Source organism: Heterodontus francisci, chromosome 6 (genome assembly GCF_036365525.1).
Source record: "Heterodontus francisci isolate sHetFra1 chromosome 6, sHetFra1.hap1, whole genome shotgun sequence".
NCBI classification, from domain to species: domain Eukaryota; kingdom Metazoa; phylum Chordata; class Chondrichthyes; order Heterodontiformes; family Heterodontidae; genus Heterodontus; species Heterodontus francisci.
This window is the reverse complement of record NC_090376.1, coordinates 89,994,172-90,013,587: the sequence shown is the minus strand read 5'-3', so window position 1 is coordinate 90,013,587 and position 19,416 is coordinate 89,994,172. Positions and strand designations below refer to the sequence as shown.

General features: G+C 40.4%; 1 protein-coding gene across 2 annotated transcripts in view; it reads left to right on the top strand.

Annotated features, from left to right (window-relative positions):
* cwc15 (CWC15 spliceosome associated protein homolog) overlaps positions 1-17,974 on the top strand; it is an 89,707-nt gene extending 71,733 nt beyond the window's left edge. For both annotated transcript variants that reach the window (XM_068032898.1, XM_068032899.1), the window contains 2 exons: positions 12,383-12,489; positions 17,202-17,974. In XM_068032898.1, coding sequence (XP_067888999.1) covers positions 12,383-12,489; positions 17,202-17,331 — 237 coding nt within the window. In that variant the 3' untranslated portion in view covers positions 17,332-17,974. The remainder of the gene's footprint in view (positions 1-12,382; positions 12,490-17,201) is intronic.
* Positions 17,975-19,416: the final 1,442 nt, after the last annotated feature.

Sequence of the window (19,416 nt, the reverse complement as noted above, 5' to 3'; positions counted from 1 at the left end):
TCCTGCTTTCTGTGTCCTCCCTTTTTGAATAAAGGAGTTACATTGGCTATTTTCCAATCTAATGAAACCTTCCCTGAATCTAGGGAATTTTGGAAAATTAAAACCGGTCATCAACTATCTCACTAGCCATTTCCTTTAAGACCCTAAGCCCATAGCTCCAACAATTTGCTCAGTACCACTTCCCTGATGATTTGTAATTTTCTTGAGTTCCTCTCTTCCTTCCATTTCCTGATTTACAGCTATTTCTGGGATGTTACTTGTATCCTCTATAGTGAAGACTGTTGCAAAATACCTCTTCAATTCATCTGCCATCCCCTTATTTTCCATTATTTATTAATTCCCCAGACTCACTTTCTACAGGACCAACGCTCCCTTTGTTAACTCTTTTTCTGTTTTAAATATCGATAGAAACTTTTATATTTGTTTTTATACTTCTAGCTAGCTTTCTCTTGTACTCTAATTTTTCTCTATTAACCTTTGTCATTCTTCGTTTTTTACATTCTGTCCCATCTTCTGATCTGCCACCCATCTTTGTGCAATTATATGCTTTTTCTTTAAGTTTGATACTATCTTTAACTTTTTTAGTTAACCAGGATGGTTTCCAAGATGGAATCTATCTTCCTCGTTGGAGTATATCTATGCTGTGTATTCTAAGATATCCCCTTTAAATGTCTGCTACTACATCTCTATTGACCTATCACTTAACCTAATTTGCCAGGTCACTTTAGCTAGCTCTGCTTTCATGCCCTCATAATTGCCCTTATTTAAGTTTAAAATACTAGTTTTAGACCCACTCCTCTCTCCCTCAAACTGAATGTAAAATTCAATCATATTATAATTGCTGCTGCCTAGGGGTGCTTTCACTATGAGGTCATTAATTAATCTTATCTCGTTGCACAATACCAGATCTAGTATAGTGTGTTCTCTGGCTCCAGAACATGCTGTTCTAAGAAGCTATCCTGAAGAGATTCAATGAACTCATCAAGGCTACCTTTGTCCATCTGATTTTTCCCAGTCTGTATGTTCTTTGATTCTTGAAATAATTGCCATCATGAACTGCAAATTTGAAGACTGTATCAGGATCATCTTGAAATATCTTCACAAACAAGCCCAATCGCTAACATTTACTCAACCTTTTCCTGATATTTTGCTGATCTGTACCCTCTCAAGTGCAGTAGCCTTTTATAAATTAGGTGACCAGATCTGTAGAGCATATACCATGCAGAGTTTGAAAACACCTTCTACAGCAACAATACAAACTATTGTAATCAGTGCTCCTGTATGTTGTTTTATTGTAACCAAGCATCCTCGACATCACCCCACCCCAAAATATTTGAGTGATCTTTTCCTTAACGGATCCTCTGGTCCTTTATCCTATTACAGCATTATACTTAAAATCAAAAGCAATAATGTAGTTGTCCCCTTCCTTTCTGTTGTCTTAACCTTTATAATAATTTACTTATGCTATATATGTTGACCTTGCTGCTTAATTAGTTTATACATACACTAGAATTAGGAAGTAAGAAGGGAAGTTGGGCATGAGTTCTTTTTACACAGAAGTAATACACATGTTGAGCAAATTCAGTCATACAATGATTAATTTTCTTTATGTTGGCTAAATAACTTGAGCTACCTAGGATTAGAAGAATTTTAGTTCTGCCCATTTGTTGGGGGAGAAGGAAGACTGAGACAATGGGTCATACAAACACATGAAAAGGGTCAGACCCATCAATGCTCACCCTGTATACTAGATGGTGCACTGTTCTCTCCAACCATTAATGATGCTCACTTCTGAGGGAGGTACTTTTTAACTTGTTGGAGTGGCATTTATAGTGACCATTGAGGATTCTATTTGTCTGATAATGGACCTAAGAGGAGGAAAGTTTAACTGTTTTTGTGTCTTTTAATCTTTCTGGGTGGGACAGGCTAAACGTGTATAACTTCTGAAGAAGAAAAGTGAATATTTAGCCTGCTGCAAAACATGATTATTGCAGTGGTGAAATGAGAGTTCATGAAATTTAGAAATGTTTATAATTCAGTACTGCCTGATTGGTTTTGGTGTTTAGTAAATGCATGGTTTCAGAACTTGTATTTGTGTGTTGCAGCCTATATTTGGTAAATTGGCTCTTTACAGAGACATTATTTCCTGTCTTGTGATTTGGGACAGCCTTTTCCAAAAGGTGTTGGCAATTTGTCATGCATTTGAATGCAATAAATATGTAAACAGCATTTAGGAGTTAAATCAGAAAGAAATGTCAGGACCAATATGAATTTTAAAATAGTTGATATACAGGGGCTCAAGATCATGAACCGCTGTCCTAATGTTGGCAGATTCCAGGGGCATGGATTAAACCAATTTACTGTACTTTTTCAGTAGCATTATCTTGGAAAACTTGAATGTTCTTTTCAGGTATCTTATTCCCAACACATTTTTGTACATACTTGTCTGCTTTGATCGCTGGTGTTGCTTCCTGCTACTGCTTTCGTCCTTCAGCTATGACGATGGGACAGGCTGAGTTACGGTTTGCTCGAAGTCACTTATTGTTTAAATTTTTTAACTGGCCAGGAGGTGCATTGCTGCATCATATTCTTCTAGATTTCATGGGCCAACTAAGAATTGTTGGAACTTGCAGAAAGATGGAATTTAATTTAATAAATGGTTACGGGCAAACTAATGTAGAGGGTCCAGTGCAGTACTGTTAGGCCCTGTTTAATTTTTTTTGTTTTTTGAGGAATACATCAATTTGCACCTTTTTAATGTAGACAACTGCCTCAAGGTGCTCAACAGGCATGGTGAAAAAAAAACAGTTGAGATACAGAAAGAAATTATGAAGTGATTAAAGTCTTGGGCAAGGGTGGGGTGGAGGCAGACGGACAGAGGTGTTTGGGGAGAGAATTCTAGGGAGTGGAATCTAGCTGGCTGAAGTGCACCAATGCTAGATAAACAGATGACTATTTTGGATTCAAATGTTAAAGTTAGCAATTGTACACATTTGCTTGTCCAGGAATGACTGGCCACTCCTTCTACCTAATACAAAAACAGAATGTTGCAAATACTCAGCAGGTCAAGTAGCATCTGTGGAGAGAAAAACAGCATTAACCTTTCAGGTCTCTCCACAGATGCTGCCTGACCTGCTGAGTATTTGCAATATTTTCTGTTTTTGTTTCAGATTTCCAGCATCTGCGGTATTTTGCATTTGTATTAGTTTTTACCTAATCATGGCTTTATGCATAGTAAATGTAATAAAAAAAAATTGAAGGCTCCCATTTTATTAAATTACTTACTGCCTGCCTCTATATATTTTGCAACTAAGGAGTCAATAGTGTATTGACTGCAGTCTTCTCTGCTGCTGCTACCATCATGCAGTTTTGTGATTGACCAACAGAGGGCATGTTTTTCCTCAGTTGTGAGTTGCAGTCCCTCCAGTGACTCAGCTAAGAATTGTTTAGGTGTATTTGTGTACTTGCTGCACTTGGACTCAAACTCTCTTCCTTCTAAAGTTAAAGCAGTCTGTTTCTTGTATTGCTGTCAGTATGATTTTTTTTAAAGTTTTATTCTTTTCCTTTAATTTGTGAAGTATTTAACCATATTATCAACAAAAAATTTATTTTAACATAGAAAAATGTCCATTGCCACTCCACAATAAAAAAAAAAGTAACTGAGCGAAAGAAGTGGGTTTTAAGGAGGGTCTTAAAAGGGGAGAGAAAGGTGGAGAGATGGAAGTGTTTAGGGAATGAAATCCAGGACTGTAATAGTGGGGTGAAAGATTTGGGGGGAGGTGCGTGCTCAAGAGGCCAGAGTCGGGAACGAAGAGCACAGGCTGAACGAAGGTGCTAGCACCGGAGGAGATTAGAGATAGGGAGAGGCAGGCAATTAGGGTAGAGAATTTAAGGTTTGAAGCATTGTAACGAGGAATCATTGTACACTAGCAAGGACAGAATTGTTTGGTCAGCAGGCCTTGATGCAGGATAGGATACAGGGAACAAAGTTTAGGATGATCTGAAGTTTTTGTGGGTAGAGAATAGGAGGCTGACCAGCAGAACATTAGTCAACTCTGGAGGTAACAAAGGAACACAACTCCTACGATTCTAGATTTATCTAAAGCTGACTTCAATGGGTTGAGACAGAGACTGTCGACAGTAAACTAGGCAAATCTGCTCATGGGTAAAATAACATCGTCAGTGGGAGGTGTTTTTAAAAAAAAATATTAATGTGATGCAGAAGCAGTTTATACCCCAAGCAGCAAGAGCTCTACTTGCCAAAAAACTGCTATGGACAAAGCAGGACAACATAAAACTAAAAGAAAAAAGCATACAAAAGTAAAAAAAAAAAAATAGATCCTGGGGAGATAGGAAAAAAAACAACAAAAGGTGACAAAACAGACTGTAAAAGCTTCAAAAAGGGAGTATGAAAAGAATCTTGCAATTTTTACAGTTCTATGAGGGAAAATCGGGTGATGAGGGCCCCTTCAAAACTAACTGATATTGTAAATGAAAATAGAAATGGCAGACATGTTGAATAATTTCTTTGTGTCAGTATTTGCAGTAGTGAAAGAGGATAGAAATTTGCAAGGGATATCAAAATCAACACAACAAATTTACAATTATATTACAGAGAAGAGGGTAGTCAGGAGCAATGTGGGCCCCATTGTCAGTGAAAATAAGGACATGGCAATGTGTTGAATAATTAATTACTTTGCGTCAGTATTTATATTAGAGGAAGAGGTTAGCATGCCAGGCATCCCAAGGAAACTAATATTGAATCAGGGATGGGGACTCACCAATATTAATGTAAGCAAGATAATGGTAATGAAGAAAATAACGTCACAAAAATGTGACATTTCCCCCAGGACCAGATGGTTTCCATCCTAGGGTTTTAAAAGAAGTAGATGAGAACATTGCAGATGCCCGAACTATAATTTTCCAAAGTGTTCTCGATTTAGGAACCATTCCTTTAGAAAGAAAAATTGTGCATGTGTCTCTGCTATTTGAGAGAAAGGGTAACCAGGGAATTATAGACCAGTTAACCTAACATCTGTTGGGAAATTGGTTAACAATTAAGGATGCAATGACTGAAAACCTAGAACATTTTCAGCAGATCAGAGCATGGATTTGTATAGTGTGGGTCGTTCATACCTGATTGAATTTTTTTGGAAGAGTTGACAAAAGTTATAGATGGGGAATTTCTATGGATGTTATTTATATGAACTTGCAGAAGGCATTTGATGAAGGCCCCCAAGAGTCTGTTAGCTCAAGTTGAAGCTTATGGAATTCAAGGTGAATTATTGACCTGGTTAGGAAATTGGCTGCCCTTGACATCAAGGCAGCATTTGACCGAGTGTGGCATCAAGCAAAACAGGAGTCAATGGGAATCAGGGGGAAAACTCTGCTGGTTGGAGTCATACCTAGCACAAAGGAAGATGGCTGTGGTTGTTGGAGGTCAATCGTCTGAGCTCCAGGACATCACTGCAGGAGTTCCTCAGGGTAGTGTACTAGGCCCAACCACCTTCAGCTGCTTCATCAATGACCTTCCTTCAGTCAAAAGGTCAGAAGTGGGGATGTTCATTTGATGATTGCACAATGTTCCGCACCATTCGTAACTCCTCAAATACTGAAGCAGTCAGTGTAGAAATGCAGCAAGACCTGGACAATATCCAGGCTTGGGCTGATAAGTGGCAAGTAACATTCGCGCCACACAAGTGCCAGGCAATGACTGTCTCCAACAAGAGAGAATCTAACCATCTCCCCTTGACATTCAATGGCATTACCATTGCTGAATCCCCCACTATCAACATCCTAGGGGCTACCATTGACCAGAAACTGAACTGGAGTAGTCATGTAAATACCGTGGCTGCAAGAGCAGGTCAGAGGCTAGGAATCCTGAGGCGAGTAACTCATCTCATAACTCCCCAAAGCCTGTCCATCATCTACAAGGCACAAGTCAGGAGTGAGATGGAATACTCTCCACTTGCCTGGATGGGTGCAACTCCAACAACACTCAAGAAGCTCGACACCATCCAGAACAAAGTAGCCCTCTTGATTGGCACACCATCCACAAATATGCACTCCTTCCACCACCGACGCACACTGGCAGCAGTGTGTACCATCTACAAGATGCCCTGCAGCAATGCACCAAGGCTCCTTCGACAGCACCTTCCAAACCCGCGACCTCGACCACCTCGAAGGACAAGAGCAGCAGATGCATGGGAACATCACCACCTGCAAGTTCCCCTCCAAGTCTCACACCATCCTGGCTTGGAACTATATTGCCGTTCCTTCACTGTCGCTGGGTCAAAATCCTGGAACTCCCTTCCTAACAGCACTGTGGGTGTACCTACCTCACATGGACTGCAGCAGTTCAAGAAGGCAGCTAACCGCCACCTTCTCAAGGGCAATTAGGAATGGGCAATAAATGCTGGCATAGCCAGTGACGCCCACATCCTATGAATGAATAAAATAAAAAATTGGCTGAATGGCAGGAGACAGAGAGTAGGGATCATAGGCTACTCTAAGTAGCTCTATAGGTTACCATTAGGTACTCTAATAGTGTTATGGAAGTGTTTCTGTTTTTTTGTTAATTTTTTGAGGAATTCATAGTCAAACTGAATAAATGTTGGACCAGTTTTTTTTGTCGAGAGGGCACTGAAAAAGCTCATTTGGCAACAAAGTATGCTGGTTGTCACATGAGTCAAGTTAAAAATAGAACAGAAACCCTGGTAACGGGGAGATGTGGTCAGTAGCGTCCCTTGATTGGACAAGCAATGCAGCAGCAGAGTGCACCTGAGAGCAGAACACTCGTAGGTGTTTGGTTGTAGCAGTCAGAGTGTGTTTTACCTTCTGGAGTGAACGGCTGATAAAGTTAGCCTGAAGAAGTGAAGGAAGCAGAGAAGACCACAACCCAGCTCGCTTTCCAGTATCTCTCAAAGCCCCTGAGAAGTCCACTGTGTCAATTCATCTTGTCTCCTGTCTTTGAAGAAAGCCTGCTAAAATAATTCTCAACGCCGCCTGAAAAGAGCTGTTCTAAAAGATCCTCGTAACCTGCCTACATGTACTCAGAACCTAGACTATATGCCAGTTTTGGAACAGCATATCTGATCTATTTTCTTCAAAAATGAGCAAGTAATCAGCCCAAGTGCTTTTTTTGTCTGTAACAGAGCTTTGAATTTTAAAAAAATCCTCTTTATATTTCTGGTTAACGTGTGCGTGCATGCGTGTGCGTGCCCGTGCGCGCGCTAAGGTAAAAAGGCAACTTTAAAATTTACTATGTGTTTATGCTTTACTTCATTACCAGTTGAGACTTGTTCTGTAATAAACTGATAATTTTGTTCATTAAAGAAACTTGGTTAGTGTGTTCTATTCTGGGAAAAGTAGAGTGTATGATTGACTGACTGTATTAGTAAGTGAGAAAATTTAAAATATATGTTGTGGCCTGTGGAGAAGTGGGACTAGAATAAACAGTGCACTCCTCCCTCCTCGGTCGAACAATTGGATGTGACTAGTGGTGTCCCACATCAGTGTTGGGGCCTCAACTATTCACTATTTATTAATGGCTTAGATGATGGGATAGAGAGCCACATATCCAAGTTTGGCAATGACACAGATATGCTGCATTGTAAACAGTGTAGATGGAAGCATAAAATTACAGCGATATTAATCAAGTGAATAGGCAAAAATGTGGCAAATGGATTTCAGTGTAGGTAAGCGTGAGTTCATACACGCTGGATAAATAAAGGATAGATCAGTTTACTTTCCAAATAGATGAAAAGCTAGAAACAGTATAGGCCCGAAGAGACTTAGGAGTCTGTGCACGTAGATCATTAAAATGTCATGGACAGGTCCAGAGAATATTCAGAAAGGCTAATAGAATGTTGGGCTTTATATCTAGAAGACTACAATACAAGGGAGTCTAAGTTATGCTGCAGCTATACAAAGTCCGAGTTAGACCCTACCTGGAGCTCTGAGCAATTCTGGACACCACACCTTAGGAAGGATCTATTAGCTGTGAGGAAGTGCATTGAAGATTTACTAGGCTGATAGCTGGACTCCAACGGTTAAATTGCAAGGGGAGATTACACAAACTGGATAGAAGAAACTGATCAATGTTCTCAAGATATTAAGGGGAACTGCAAGGGTAAATAGAAACAATTTCTGCTGGTTGCGGAGTCTAGGACTAGGGGGCACAAGTTTAAAAATTAGAGCCAGATCTTTCAGGAGTGAAGCTTGGAAACACTTCTACACGCACAGGATGGTAGAAGTTTGGACTCTGTTCTGCAAGCAGCAGTTGATGCTAGTTTGTTAATTTTAAGTCTGAGATGGATAGATTTTTGTGAACCAAAGGTATTAAAGGATATGGGGAAAAGATGGGTATATGGAGTTAGATCACAGATCAGCCATGATCTCATTGAATATCAGAACAGGCTCGAGGGGCTAAATGGCTTACTTATGTTCCTATGGGAACAGCAGTTGGCTATTCAGCCCCTCAAGCTTGTTCTGCTACTAAACCATGACTGATACCTCTACTCCATTTACCAGCCTTTGATCTGTATCCATTGATACCCTTGGCTAACAAAAATCTATTGATCTCAGTCTTGAAATTTTAAATTGACCCAGCATCCAGAGCCTTTGAAAGAGTGAGTTACAAATTTATACTACCCTTTATGGGAAAAAATGCTTCCTAATTTCACACTCAAAATATGTAGCTCTAATTTTAAGATTATGTCCCCTGGTTGTGGATGCCCCCTCCAGAGCAAATGATTTTTCTGTATCAAGCCTATTGGAATCTTCTCCTTCTTTGGCCTCCTTGTCTCGAGAGACAATGGGTAAGCGCCTGGAGGTGGTCAGTGGTTTGTGAAGCAGCGCCTGGAGTGGCTATAAAGGCCAATTCTAGAGTGACAGGCTCTTCCACAGGTGCTGCAGATAAAATTGGTTCTCGGGGCTATTACAGTTGGCTCTCCCCTTGCGCTTCTGTCTTTTTTTTCCTGTCAACTGCTAAGTCTCCTCGACTCGCCACACTTTAGCCCCACTTTTATGGCTGCCCGCCAGCTCTGGCGATCACTGGCAACTGACTCCCACGATTTGTGATTAATGTCACAGGACTTCATGTCGCGTTTGCAGACGTCTTTAAAACGGAGACATGGACGGCTGGTGGGTCTGATACCAGTGACAAGCTCACTGTACAATGTGTCCTTGGGGATCCTGCCATCTTCCGTGCGGCTCACATGGCCAAACCATCTCAAGCGCCGCTGGCTCAGTAGGGTGTATATGCTGGGGATGTTGGCCGCCTCGAGGACTTCTGTGTTGGAGATGAGGTCCTGCCACCTGATGCCAAGGATTCTCTGGAGGCAGCGAAGATGGAATGAATTGAGATGTCACTCTTGGCTGACATACGTTGTCCAGGCCTCGCTGCCGTAGAGCAAGGTACTGAGGACACCGGCTTGATACACTCGGAATTATGTGTTCCATGTCAGTGCGCCATTTTCCCACACTCTCTTGGCCAGTCTGGACATAGCAGTGGAAGCCTTTTCCATGCGCTTGATGATTTCTGCATCTAGAGACAGGTTACTGGTGATAGTTGAGCCTAGGTAAGTGAACTCTTGAACTATTTCCAGAGCGTGGTCGCCTATGTTGATGGATGGAGCATTTCTGAGAGTGTCTGCAGAGACTCATTGACAGGATTGCGGCTGCCTGCAACGAATTTGGCCTATCAGCCTATTGGAATCACTCTCATTTTAAGCACCTCAGTTCGGTCACCTATCAACCATCTTAACTCATGGGAATGCAAACCAAGTTTATGTAACCTGTTCTCGTCTTTTAACCCTTTTAAGACTTGGCATCATTTTAGTGAATCTGCTTGTAACTCCCTCCAAGACCATTATATGCTTGTTGAGATGCGGTGCCCAAAGCTGAATGCATGACTTCAGATGGCCATACTCCAAGGTTCTGTACAACTGAAGCATAACTTCCTTTCTGTGTATTTCAGCCCCCTTGAGATGAAGGACAATATTCCATTGCCCTTTCTGATTACTTTTTGTACTGGTGCACTAGCTTTTAGTGATGTGTGTATCTGGGCACCCAAAACGCTCTGCTCCCCTCCACAGCTCCTATTCTCTCCTCATAGTTGAGGGTTTCAGTAACAGCTGGGCTGAGATTGAAGAGGTGGGCAATGCTATAGAAGTGGAATTAGGTGGGCTTTGTGATGGCAAGTACACAGAGACAGGAGCTCACATTGTCAAATAGGATGCAGCCCAAGAGGTGAAGGGGATGGAATTGGTGGCAAGGGTACAGAGGTTGTGGTATGGCATTAAATAAAGTGGCTTTGATGATCATAATGCTTCATATTCCAATATATCTGGTCTGTTTCATAGTTAGCCAGCTAGCTGTCTATAAATGTAACATTGTTCGGAAATTATTGGGTTTTTTAAAACCAAACAATTTTTAGCAGGAAAATAAGTTGTACTTGTTTTGCTAATACGCAATTAACTTGATTTGAGAATGGGGTGTTTTCAGGAGCTGCAGCTAAAGTAGATACAGAATTCAACGTCCTTATTTTTTGATTTGCGATTCTCAAAGCACTAGTCTAATTTTTGAAATTTATTGGTGTTCTAACTTTAGTTGGAACTTTTCAAAAATGATATATTAAATGCATTTCCCTCTCTTTCCCTTGTGCCAAAAAGTTATTGGCCATGTGGCGAAAATTGTTATATTCTGTAGAAGCTTTGAATTACAGTGAGAATAGGTTGCTTTATTTTTTTCAAGTCCAGAAATATTTGTTTACAGGTGTATAAGTCAAAGCACCAATTACATTTGGTATAGAGTTGTTAAAAATGAAGTCCATGCAGTTTGCTTGGGAGAAACAATTGCTGCAAGTTGGCGAGTGTAGGACTAGGTGGCATAGGCAAAAAAATTATAGCTAGACTTTTCAGAAATGAAATTAGGAAACACTTCTTCACGTGAGGCGTGTTGTAATTTGGAATTCTCTTCTGCAAACTGCAATTGATTCTAGATCAGTTGTTAATTTTAAAACTGAGTGATAAATTTTTGTTGGCCAAAGATATTAAGCAATATGGGGCAAAGGTGGGTCAGTGTTAGGACCCCTGCTTTTCATGATCTATATCAATGAGCTAGACTTTGGTGTACAGGGCACAGTTTCAAAATTTGTGAATGACACAAAACTTGGAAGTATTGTGAACCACGAGGAGGAAAGTGATAAACTTCGAGGACATGAACATGCTGGTAGAATGTTAGGAAGAGCGAGGCGAGGCCATATAAAATCAAGGATACAATTTTATAGTGGGTACAGGAATAGAGGGACCTGGGGGTATATGTGGACAGATCATTGAAGGTGGCAGGGCAGGTTGTGAAAGTGGTTGTTGTAGTATATGAGATCCTCAGCTTTAAAATTGGTAGCATGGAGTACAAAATCAAGGAAGTTATGATGGACCTTTATGAACCCTGGTTCGGGCTCAGCTGGAGTATTGTGATCAATTCTGGGCACCACACTTTGGAAAGGATGCGAAGGCATTAGAGAGGGTACAGAAAAGATTCACGAAATTGGTTCCAGCAATGAGGAACTTCAGTTACGTTAATAGATTGGAGAAGCAGGGGCTCTCCTTGGAGAAGTGAAGCTTAAGAGGAGATTTAGTAGAGGTTTTCAATATCATGAGGGGTCTAGAGAGAATAGTTAGGAAGAAATTGTTCCTGTTGGCAGAAGGGTTGATCGAGAACCCGAGGATACTGATTTAAGGTGATTGACAAAAGAAGGAACAGCAACATGAGGAAAACATTTTTATACAGCATTTGATAGGATCTGGAATGCTCTGCCTGAGAGTGTGGTGGAGACAGATTCAAACGAGGCCTTCAAAAGAAAATTGGATAATTATTTGAAGCGTAAATATTTGCAGGGCTACAGAAAAAAGGCAGGAGAGTGGTTACTATTGGAGTTGCTCTTGCAGAGAGCCGGCGTGGACATAATGGGCCAAATGGCTTCCTGTGCTGTACCATTCTATGATTCCATATGGAGTTAGGTCGCAGATTGGCCATAATTACATTGAATCGCAGAACAGGCTTGAGGGGCTAAATGGTGTATTCCTGTTCCTATGTTTTTCTGGCATGTTTTTAAATGTAGCATATGAGTAACAGTGGAAATGAGAGCTGTGTCGTCAAGGACAACCTGTACAAATCTTAACTGTAGTGAAGTAGAAAACTTATATAATGTGTCTTTGGGAATTTAAGAGGCTTTAATGCAGTCTGACTTGTAACACTCCTTCACATTTTGAAAGACAAAATGGCTCTCGCCAAAACCTTCTATCATCTGTTAAATTTGTTCAGGAATAACAAGTTCCAAATGGCATGTCATATATAGCTAATTTTATAATTTCCATAGGAGCGTGAACAGAAAGCTGAAGAAGAACGTATTAGAATGGAAAATATTCTCAGTGGCAATCCTCTTCTGAACCTCATTGGACAGTCAAACTTCAAAGTGAAGAGGAGGTAATGTGAAAAACAACCATTTAGGATATTCTATTAACAGAAGAATACACATGACTGTTTGAGTAGCCAGTATATTGGCTTTTTTCCGTACAGGACGGAGCATAGAAATACATTTGTAATGTCCACTATTCTAATACTGAAGGTTTTATAGGCAGTAATCAGTAGCTACAGTTTAGAAAATTGTCAATGGCAATACCTTTTCTCTGCAGTAGTAAAATGCAATAAAGCATCAAAATTGGCTTCTTAAGTCCCTTTGAGCATAACTTCCAGTGTATCAAATTGTTTGCACAAAACTAAAATTTTGTAGAGTAAAATGCCTTGAAGGCAGGGCAACTTTAAGAATGTAAAAAAAAAAAGAAAAGAAATAGGAGCAGGAGTAGATCACATGTTCCTCATGCCTGCTGCGCCATTCAGTGAGATCATGGCTGATCTTCTGCCTCAACTCTACTTTCCTGTCCGTTCCCAGTAAACCTTGATTCCCTGAGAGACCAAAATCTTATCTGTCTTAGCTTTAAATATACTCAACAATGGAACATCCACAACCCTCTGGGGATAGAGAATTCCAAAGATTCACAACACTCTTAACTAAAGAAATTTCTCTTCATCTCAGTCCTAAATGATCGACCCCTTATCCTGAGATTATGCCCCCATGTTCGAGATTCCCCAGCCAGGTCCCTCACTTATTTCGTTGCCTCTGTTACAAGCTCCAATTATTTCTTGCTTAGTGCTCTGTGCAACGGTATAACTATTGTTGGGGAGCCTATACACTACTCCCACCAGTGTTTTCAGGCCCTTGTTGTTCCTAATCTCCACCCATACTGATTCTATTACCTAATCTTCTGAGCCAAGATCCTTTCTCACTACTCTCCTTATGTCATAAGATCATAAGAACTAGGAGCAGGAGTAGGCCGTCCGGCCCCTCGAGCCTGCTCTGCCATTCAATAAGATCATGGCTGATCTTTTCGTGGACTCAGATCCACTTACCCGCGCTCCCACCGTATCCCTTAATTCCTTTATTGTTCAAAAAGATATCTAGCTTAGCTTTAAAGACGTTTACTGAAGAAGCGTCAACTACTTCACTGGGCAAGGAATTCCATAGATTAACAACCCTCTGGGTGAAGAAGTTCCTTCTTAATTCAGTCCTAAATCTGCTCCCTCTAATCTTGAGGCTATGCCCTCTTGTCCTAGCTTCACCTGCCAGTGGAAACATCCTCTCTACTTGTATCTTATCTAGTCCCTTCATGATTTTATATGTTTCTATAAGATCCCCCCTCATTCTTCTGAACTCCAATGAATATAATCCCAATCTACTCAGTCTCTCCTCATAAGCCAACCCCCTCGACTCCGGAATCAACCTAGTGAACCTCCTCTGCACCCTCTCCAGTGCCAGTATATCCTTTCTCAAGTAAGGAGACCAAAACTGCACACAGTACTCCAATTGCGGCCTCACCAGTACCTTATATAGCTGCAACATAACCTCTCTGCTTTTAAACTCAATCCCTTTAGCAATGAAGGACAAAATTCCATTTGCCTTCCTAATTACTTGCTGTACCTGCAGACCAACCTTCTGCGATTCATGCACAAGGACACCTAGGTGTCTCTGCATAGCAGCATGCTGCAACTTTTACCATTCAAGTAATAATCCTTTTTCCTGTTACTCCTACCGAAATGAATGACTTCACATTTATTAACATTGTATTCCATCTGCCAGACCTTTGCCCACTCACTCAATGTATATGTTCCTCTGCAAAGTTTCACAGTCATCTGCACACTTTGCTCTGCCACTCATCTTAGTGTCATCTGCAAACTTTGACACCCTACACGTGGTCCCCAACTCCAAATCATCTATATAAATTGTAAATAATTGCGGTCCCAACACCGATCCCTGAGGCACACCACTAGTGACTGATTGCCAACCAGAATAGCACTCATTTATCCCCACTCTCTGCTTCCTGTTAGTCAACCAATCCTCTATCCATGCTAATACTTTACCCCTAACGCCATGCATCCTTATCTTATGCAGCAGCCTCTTGTGCGGCACCTTGTCGAAGGCCTTTTGGAAATCTAGGTACACCACATCCACTGGGTCCCCATTGTCCACCTTCTTTTCCATTCTGCCTGTCTTTCCTAAATGTTGTGTGTCTTAAAATATTTATTTCCCAACCTTGGTCAACTTGTAACCCTGTCTCTGTAATGATGATTAGATCAAACCCATTTATCTCTGTGCAGCTAGTTCGTCTATCTTATTACAAATGCTTCGTGCATTCAGATAAAGAGCTTTTCAATTTTTTTTTACCACTAATCTTTGCATGGACCTTATTCGCTGATGCACTATTACCGTTAAACTCTGTTCCTTCCTGTCCAACCCTGATTGTTTTACCCAAATCGCTAGTCATCTCTAGTGCCTCGACTTTTTTTCTTTAGATTTCTTAATTTCCCTTCACTTGTCCCCTCTCCCACCCCCACTTTTTAGTTTAAAGCTCTATTCACAGCCCTAGTTAGAATAGCTCACTTCTTGTCCCACCATTCTTTCAGCTACATGTTTAATTTGCATGTGGCTCGAGTAGTAATGTGGCGATTATTATCCTTGAGGTTCTGCTTATTTAGAACTCAGTTCCTCAAACTCATTCCTGGTTCCACCTATGTTGTTGGTTCCTACATGGACCACAACAACTGGATCCTCCCACTCCCACTCCCACTCCAAGTTTTTCTTCAGCCATGAGGCGATGTCCCGAATTCTGGTACTGGGCAGGCAACCTTCAGAACGCCCGATCTCGGCTGCGGAGAACAGTTTCGACTCTCCTGACTATGCTACCCCCTACCACTACCACATTCCTTTTTACTCCCCTCACTTGAATGGCCTCTTTGCAGTCCTTGTTCTCATCCATACAGATAGCAAGTACCTCAAACCTCGGACAAAGACAAGAGCTAAGGCTCCTCCATCACTACATCCTGCATCCCCATACCTGCCTGACTCACAGTCACACCCTCCTGCCCCTGACCATCGATCACCTCTAAAGTACTATTTAACTTAAGAGGTATGGCTGCTTCCTGGGAGGAAGTGTACTTATGACAGATGTCAGGTAGAAAATACTATTGAGAACCAGGCTAAATATAGACGGTTCAGAAGGAAAGTGCAAAAGCAAATAAAAGAAGCGAGGAGAGAGTTTACCAGCCTTTTATGTGGTACTTTATCAAAGGCTTTCTTAAAATCCATATAGACCACGTTTATAGCTTTCCCTTCATCAACCTTTCCTGTTACTTCATCGAAAAAATCAATTTGATTAGTCAAGCACGATCTGCCTTTTATAAATTCGCACTGACTCTCCTTAATTAACTCAAACTTCTTCAAATGCCTGTTGATTTCTTTTTCCACTGATTATTGTTTCTAAAACCTTACCCAGCACTGATGTTAAACTGACTGGCCTTTAGTTACGAGGAATGTCCTTAAATCTCTTTTTGAATAAGGGTGTCACGTTTTCCACTCTCCAATCCCTGCATTACCCTTCAAAAATACTTATTGGCTGTAAATTGTTGTGGGACATTGAGATTGTGAAAGGTCTTATATGAAAGTTATTTCAGTCTAAATTTTTGCCTCTTTGTTCACACACTGGATATGAATAGGAACTTCTGTTGAGCCACAGGTGGAAAAGTCACACTGACATTTCCTTTTAGAATTGTGTGCCATGTATAGCTATACGATCCCATGGTTTCTCCTATTCTGCTTTGTAATTGAAACTTAGTTCAGGGATGCTTCCTTAATTATTATTCTTCCCATTTCCAACAGCATGAAACATTCAGGTTTTCATTCCTCCATTTACTCCCACTAGGGTTTTGAATTTATTTGGCTAGGATGTTAGAGCTCTGTGAACCTATGGATTTGTGTAAGCTTAAATTTCCTTCCATCCAAAGTTAATTTGCTAGTTCTGGCATTCCTCCAAATGTCAGAGTTGTAATCTATACAAAAATTTGTTTCAATTCAGAGCAAAATTTAAATCTTAACCTTTGCTAATAAGTGGACTTATTTGAATCAAATAGCATAGTAAATATTTATCAGTTTGTTGTCTGGTAAGGCAAAGCCCTTGGGTGAAAGTTAGATTCCTTCCTAACCCTTCAGTGGACATGTGGTCCTGAGGGTGCCTTTGAAGTTGCATGCAAGCCAGTTATGTTGAGCAGTTTGCATGATTTTGTTAAGTTCCTGACCTGATACTGAAGAATGTTGCTGCTTTTGCTACGGTAGTACAACAAGCATGCTTAAAGATTTAGGCATCCTGTTGTCAATATATGAAGGTACCATGTTGTGTCTTATGCACTTCGTGTTTTGAGACTGATATTCCTACTTCCCTGCCTGAAAGGCATTGCATGCTAATAATACTAGGAAGTACTAATTCTGTCTTAACAGTCGTCATGAAATTTGTCTAATGATACTAACTGGATCGTGTGACAGAATGGGGGCAATCTGGTAAGGTGTGCATATTACTGGGATCACATTCGTGTTTTTGAATTCAAGTTGTGATTCCAGCAACTTCAAAATGATCAGTTTGGTTCTTTTGGTGGGCTGTTGTAGGATGTGCCGACTTGAGAGTGGATAGGTTTAAATTAGCTCACGTCATCCCATGAAAACTACAAGGGTGACGAATGGAAAAAAAAGACTTCAGGTGTTTTTGTACCGAGGATATTAGTGCCATAATTTAACTCTCTTTCTCTTTCAGGTGGGATGACGATGTAGTATTCAAGAACTGTGCCAAAGGAATAGATGAGTCAAAGAGAGATAAAAGATTTGTGAATGATACACTTCGCTCAGAATTCCACAAGAAGTTTATGGAAAAGTACATTAAATAATTGCTGTCAAGTACTCTTGCTGTTCAGTTGCTACAGAAAACATGTTTCCCTACCCCCCCACCCCTCCAAAGAGGATAAAGTCTATTTTCTCCCTGTTTGTCTTTTTGGACCTTGCATCAGCTGAGCTCAAGAAGGTAAACATCTGCTCCGAAGTTTCTGCCAGTGCTGCTGTTCGGTGGCAGACATAAGCTGTCCAGGAAATAATGAAGCACTTGATGTTTACTTCAACACGTCCTGTTGCGTTACAGATGAGATTAAGAGCTTGGTATCGGAGGAAGGAGACTCAGTTGAATTTGCGTCCTATTTCTCTGTTACCACACTTCTGCCATCTAAAAATAAATTGATTTTTTTAAATCAGTGAAGTTAACATATTAAAATTTGCAAATAGTATTTTTTCTGGATAAGTCCAAGGACTTCTCTATGTCTTGAAACATTTAGCAAATATTAAATTGTAAGTTATGAACCTTACCAGTTGTATTAAAACTAGAGTGCAGTTCTGTTGGTGTGATGCAAGATATGAGTGTGACTTTCATCTGCAAATCAGTTTCAACTCAATCATCATTATTTTAGGCAAATAAAAGATTTTGTTACTACTTTATTCTGATTTTAAAAATATTAAAACGATTGTTTTTTAAATTTAAAATAGGGCCACTATTCAGTATGAATGAAGTGAATTACTAATTGTATCATCATCTATGATTTTGTTATGTGTCACACTTCAAGAGTTGGTGGAAGTATGAGCATCAACAGGGACGAAATAAACTTTCATCTGGAAAAGCATAGGTTAATCAAGGAGAGCTAGCATCGATTTGATGAAGACAAATTGATTGAATTCCTTAAGGTAACAGATGGTTGTTCACGGTAGTCCAGTAGATGTATATATGGACTTTCGGAAGGCGTTCAACAAAGTTTTACACAGGAGACTTGTTAAGAAGATGGAAGCACGTGGAATTAAGGAGAAAGTGGTGGAATGGATATGGCATTCGCTCAGTGACGGGAAGTAGAGGGTGGTGATGGATGGATGTTTTTTTTTGGACTAGGGGGTTTGTAGTGGCATTCTGTAAGGGTCAGTTTTGGGTCCATTGCTCTGTTCAGCTTTTATAAACAACTTTGACTCTGGTGTCGGGAGCAGCATTATAAAGTTTACAGATCATACGAAACATGGCAATATAGTAGTGTTGAGGATTGTTGTAGACTTCAGGATGACATTGGGATGGGTAAATGGGCAGAAGCATAACATGAAGATTAGTGGGGATGATGCACTTTGGGAGGATTAATATAGAAAGACAATATACTTATAAGTGGTATGGTTTTGAAAAGTGTAGATGAGCAGAGAGGCCTTAGTTTCCATATACACAAATCCTTAAAGGTGGCAGGGCAAGTTGATAAGGTGGTTAAAATGCATATAGATTATTTGGATTGACAAATAGAGGTATTGAATATAAAAGTTCAGATCATGCTAAACTTTATAAATCACAAGTTAAGCATCAGCTGGATTGTAAATAATTATGGGCACCACACTTTATGAAAGATGTAAATGCCTTGGACCTCCTGTACCATCTCCATTAGGGTGCTACCAGGGACTTCTGTTATGAGGAGAGGTTGGAAAAGTTAGGAATGTTCTCCTTAGAGCAGAGGAGGTTAAGAGGTAACCTAATAGAGGTTTTTGAGATGATTGGTTTTGATGAAGTAGATGGAGAAAAACTGTTGCATCTGGCAAGTGGGTCATTAACTAGAGGTCATAAATCCAAAGTCATTGGCAAAATACTCGAGGAGTAATAATTTCATTTTGAGTTGTCGGTATTTGAAGTGCTCTACCTGAAAAGTTTGTGGAAACTGATTCCATAAATAATTTTAAAAGGAAGTTGGGCCGGTACTTGAGAATGAAGAACTTGATAGAGTTGCAGACTAAAAGTAGGTGTTTGAATTGGGACATAGCACGACTGCCCTTTCCAAGAGCCAGCCACCATACGCACGGTGAGGTGCATGGCTGCTTTCTGTGCTGCAAGTTTCTGTGAAACTGGCACCTCAAAAATATGGTGGGAAACTATGTCATGATTATTGACTATATTCATTTGTAAATTA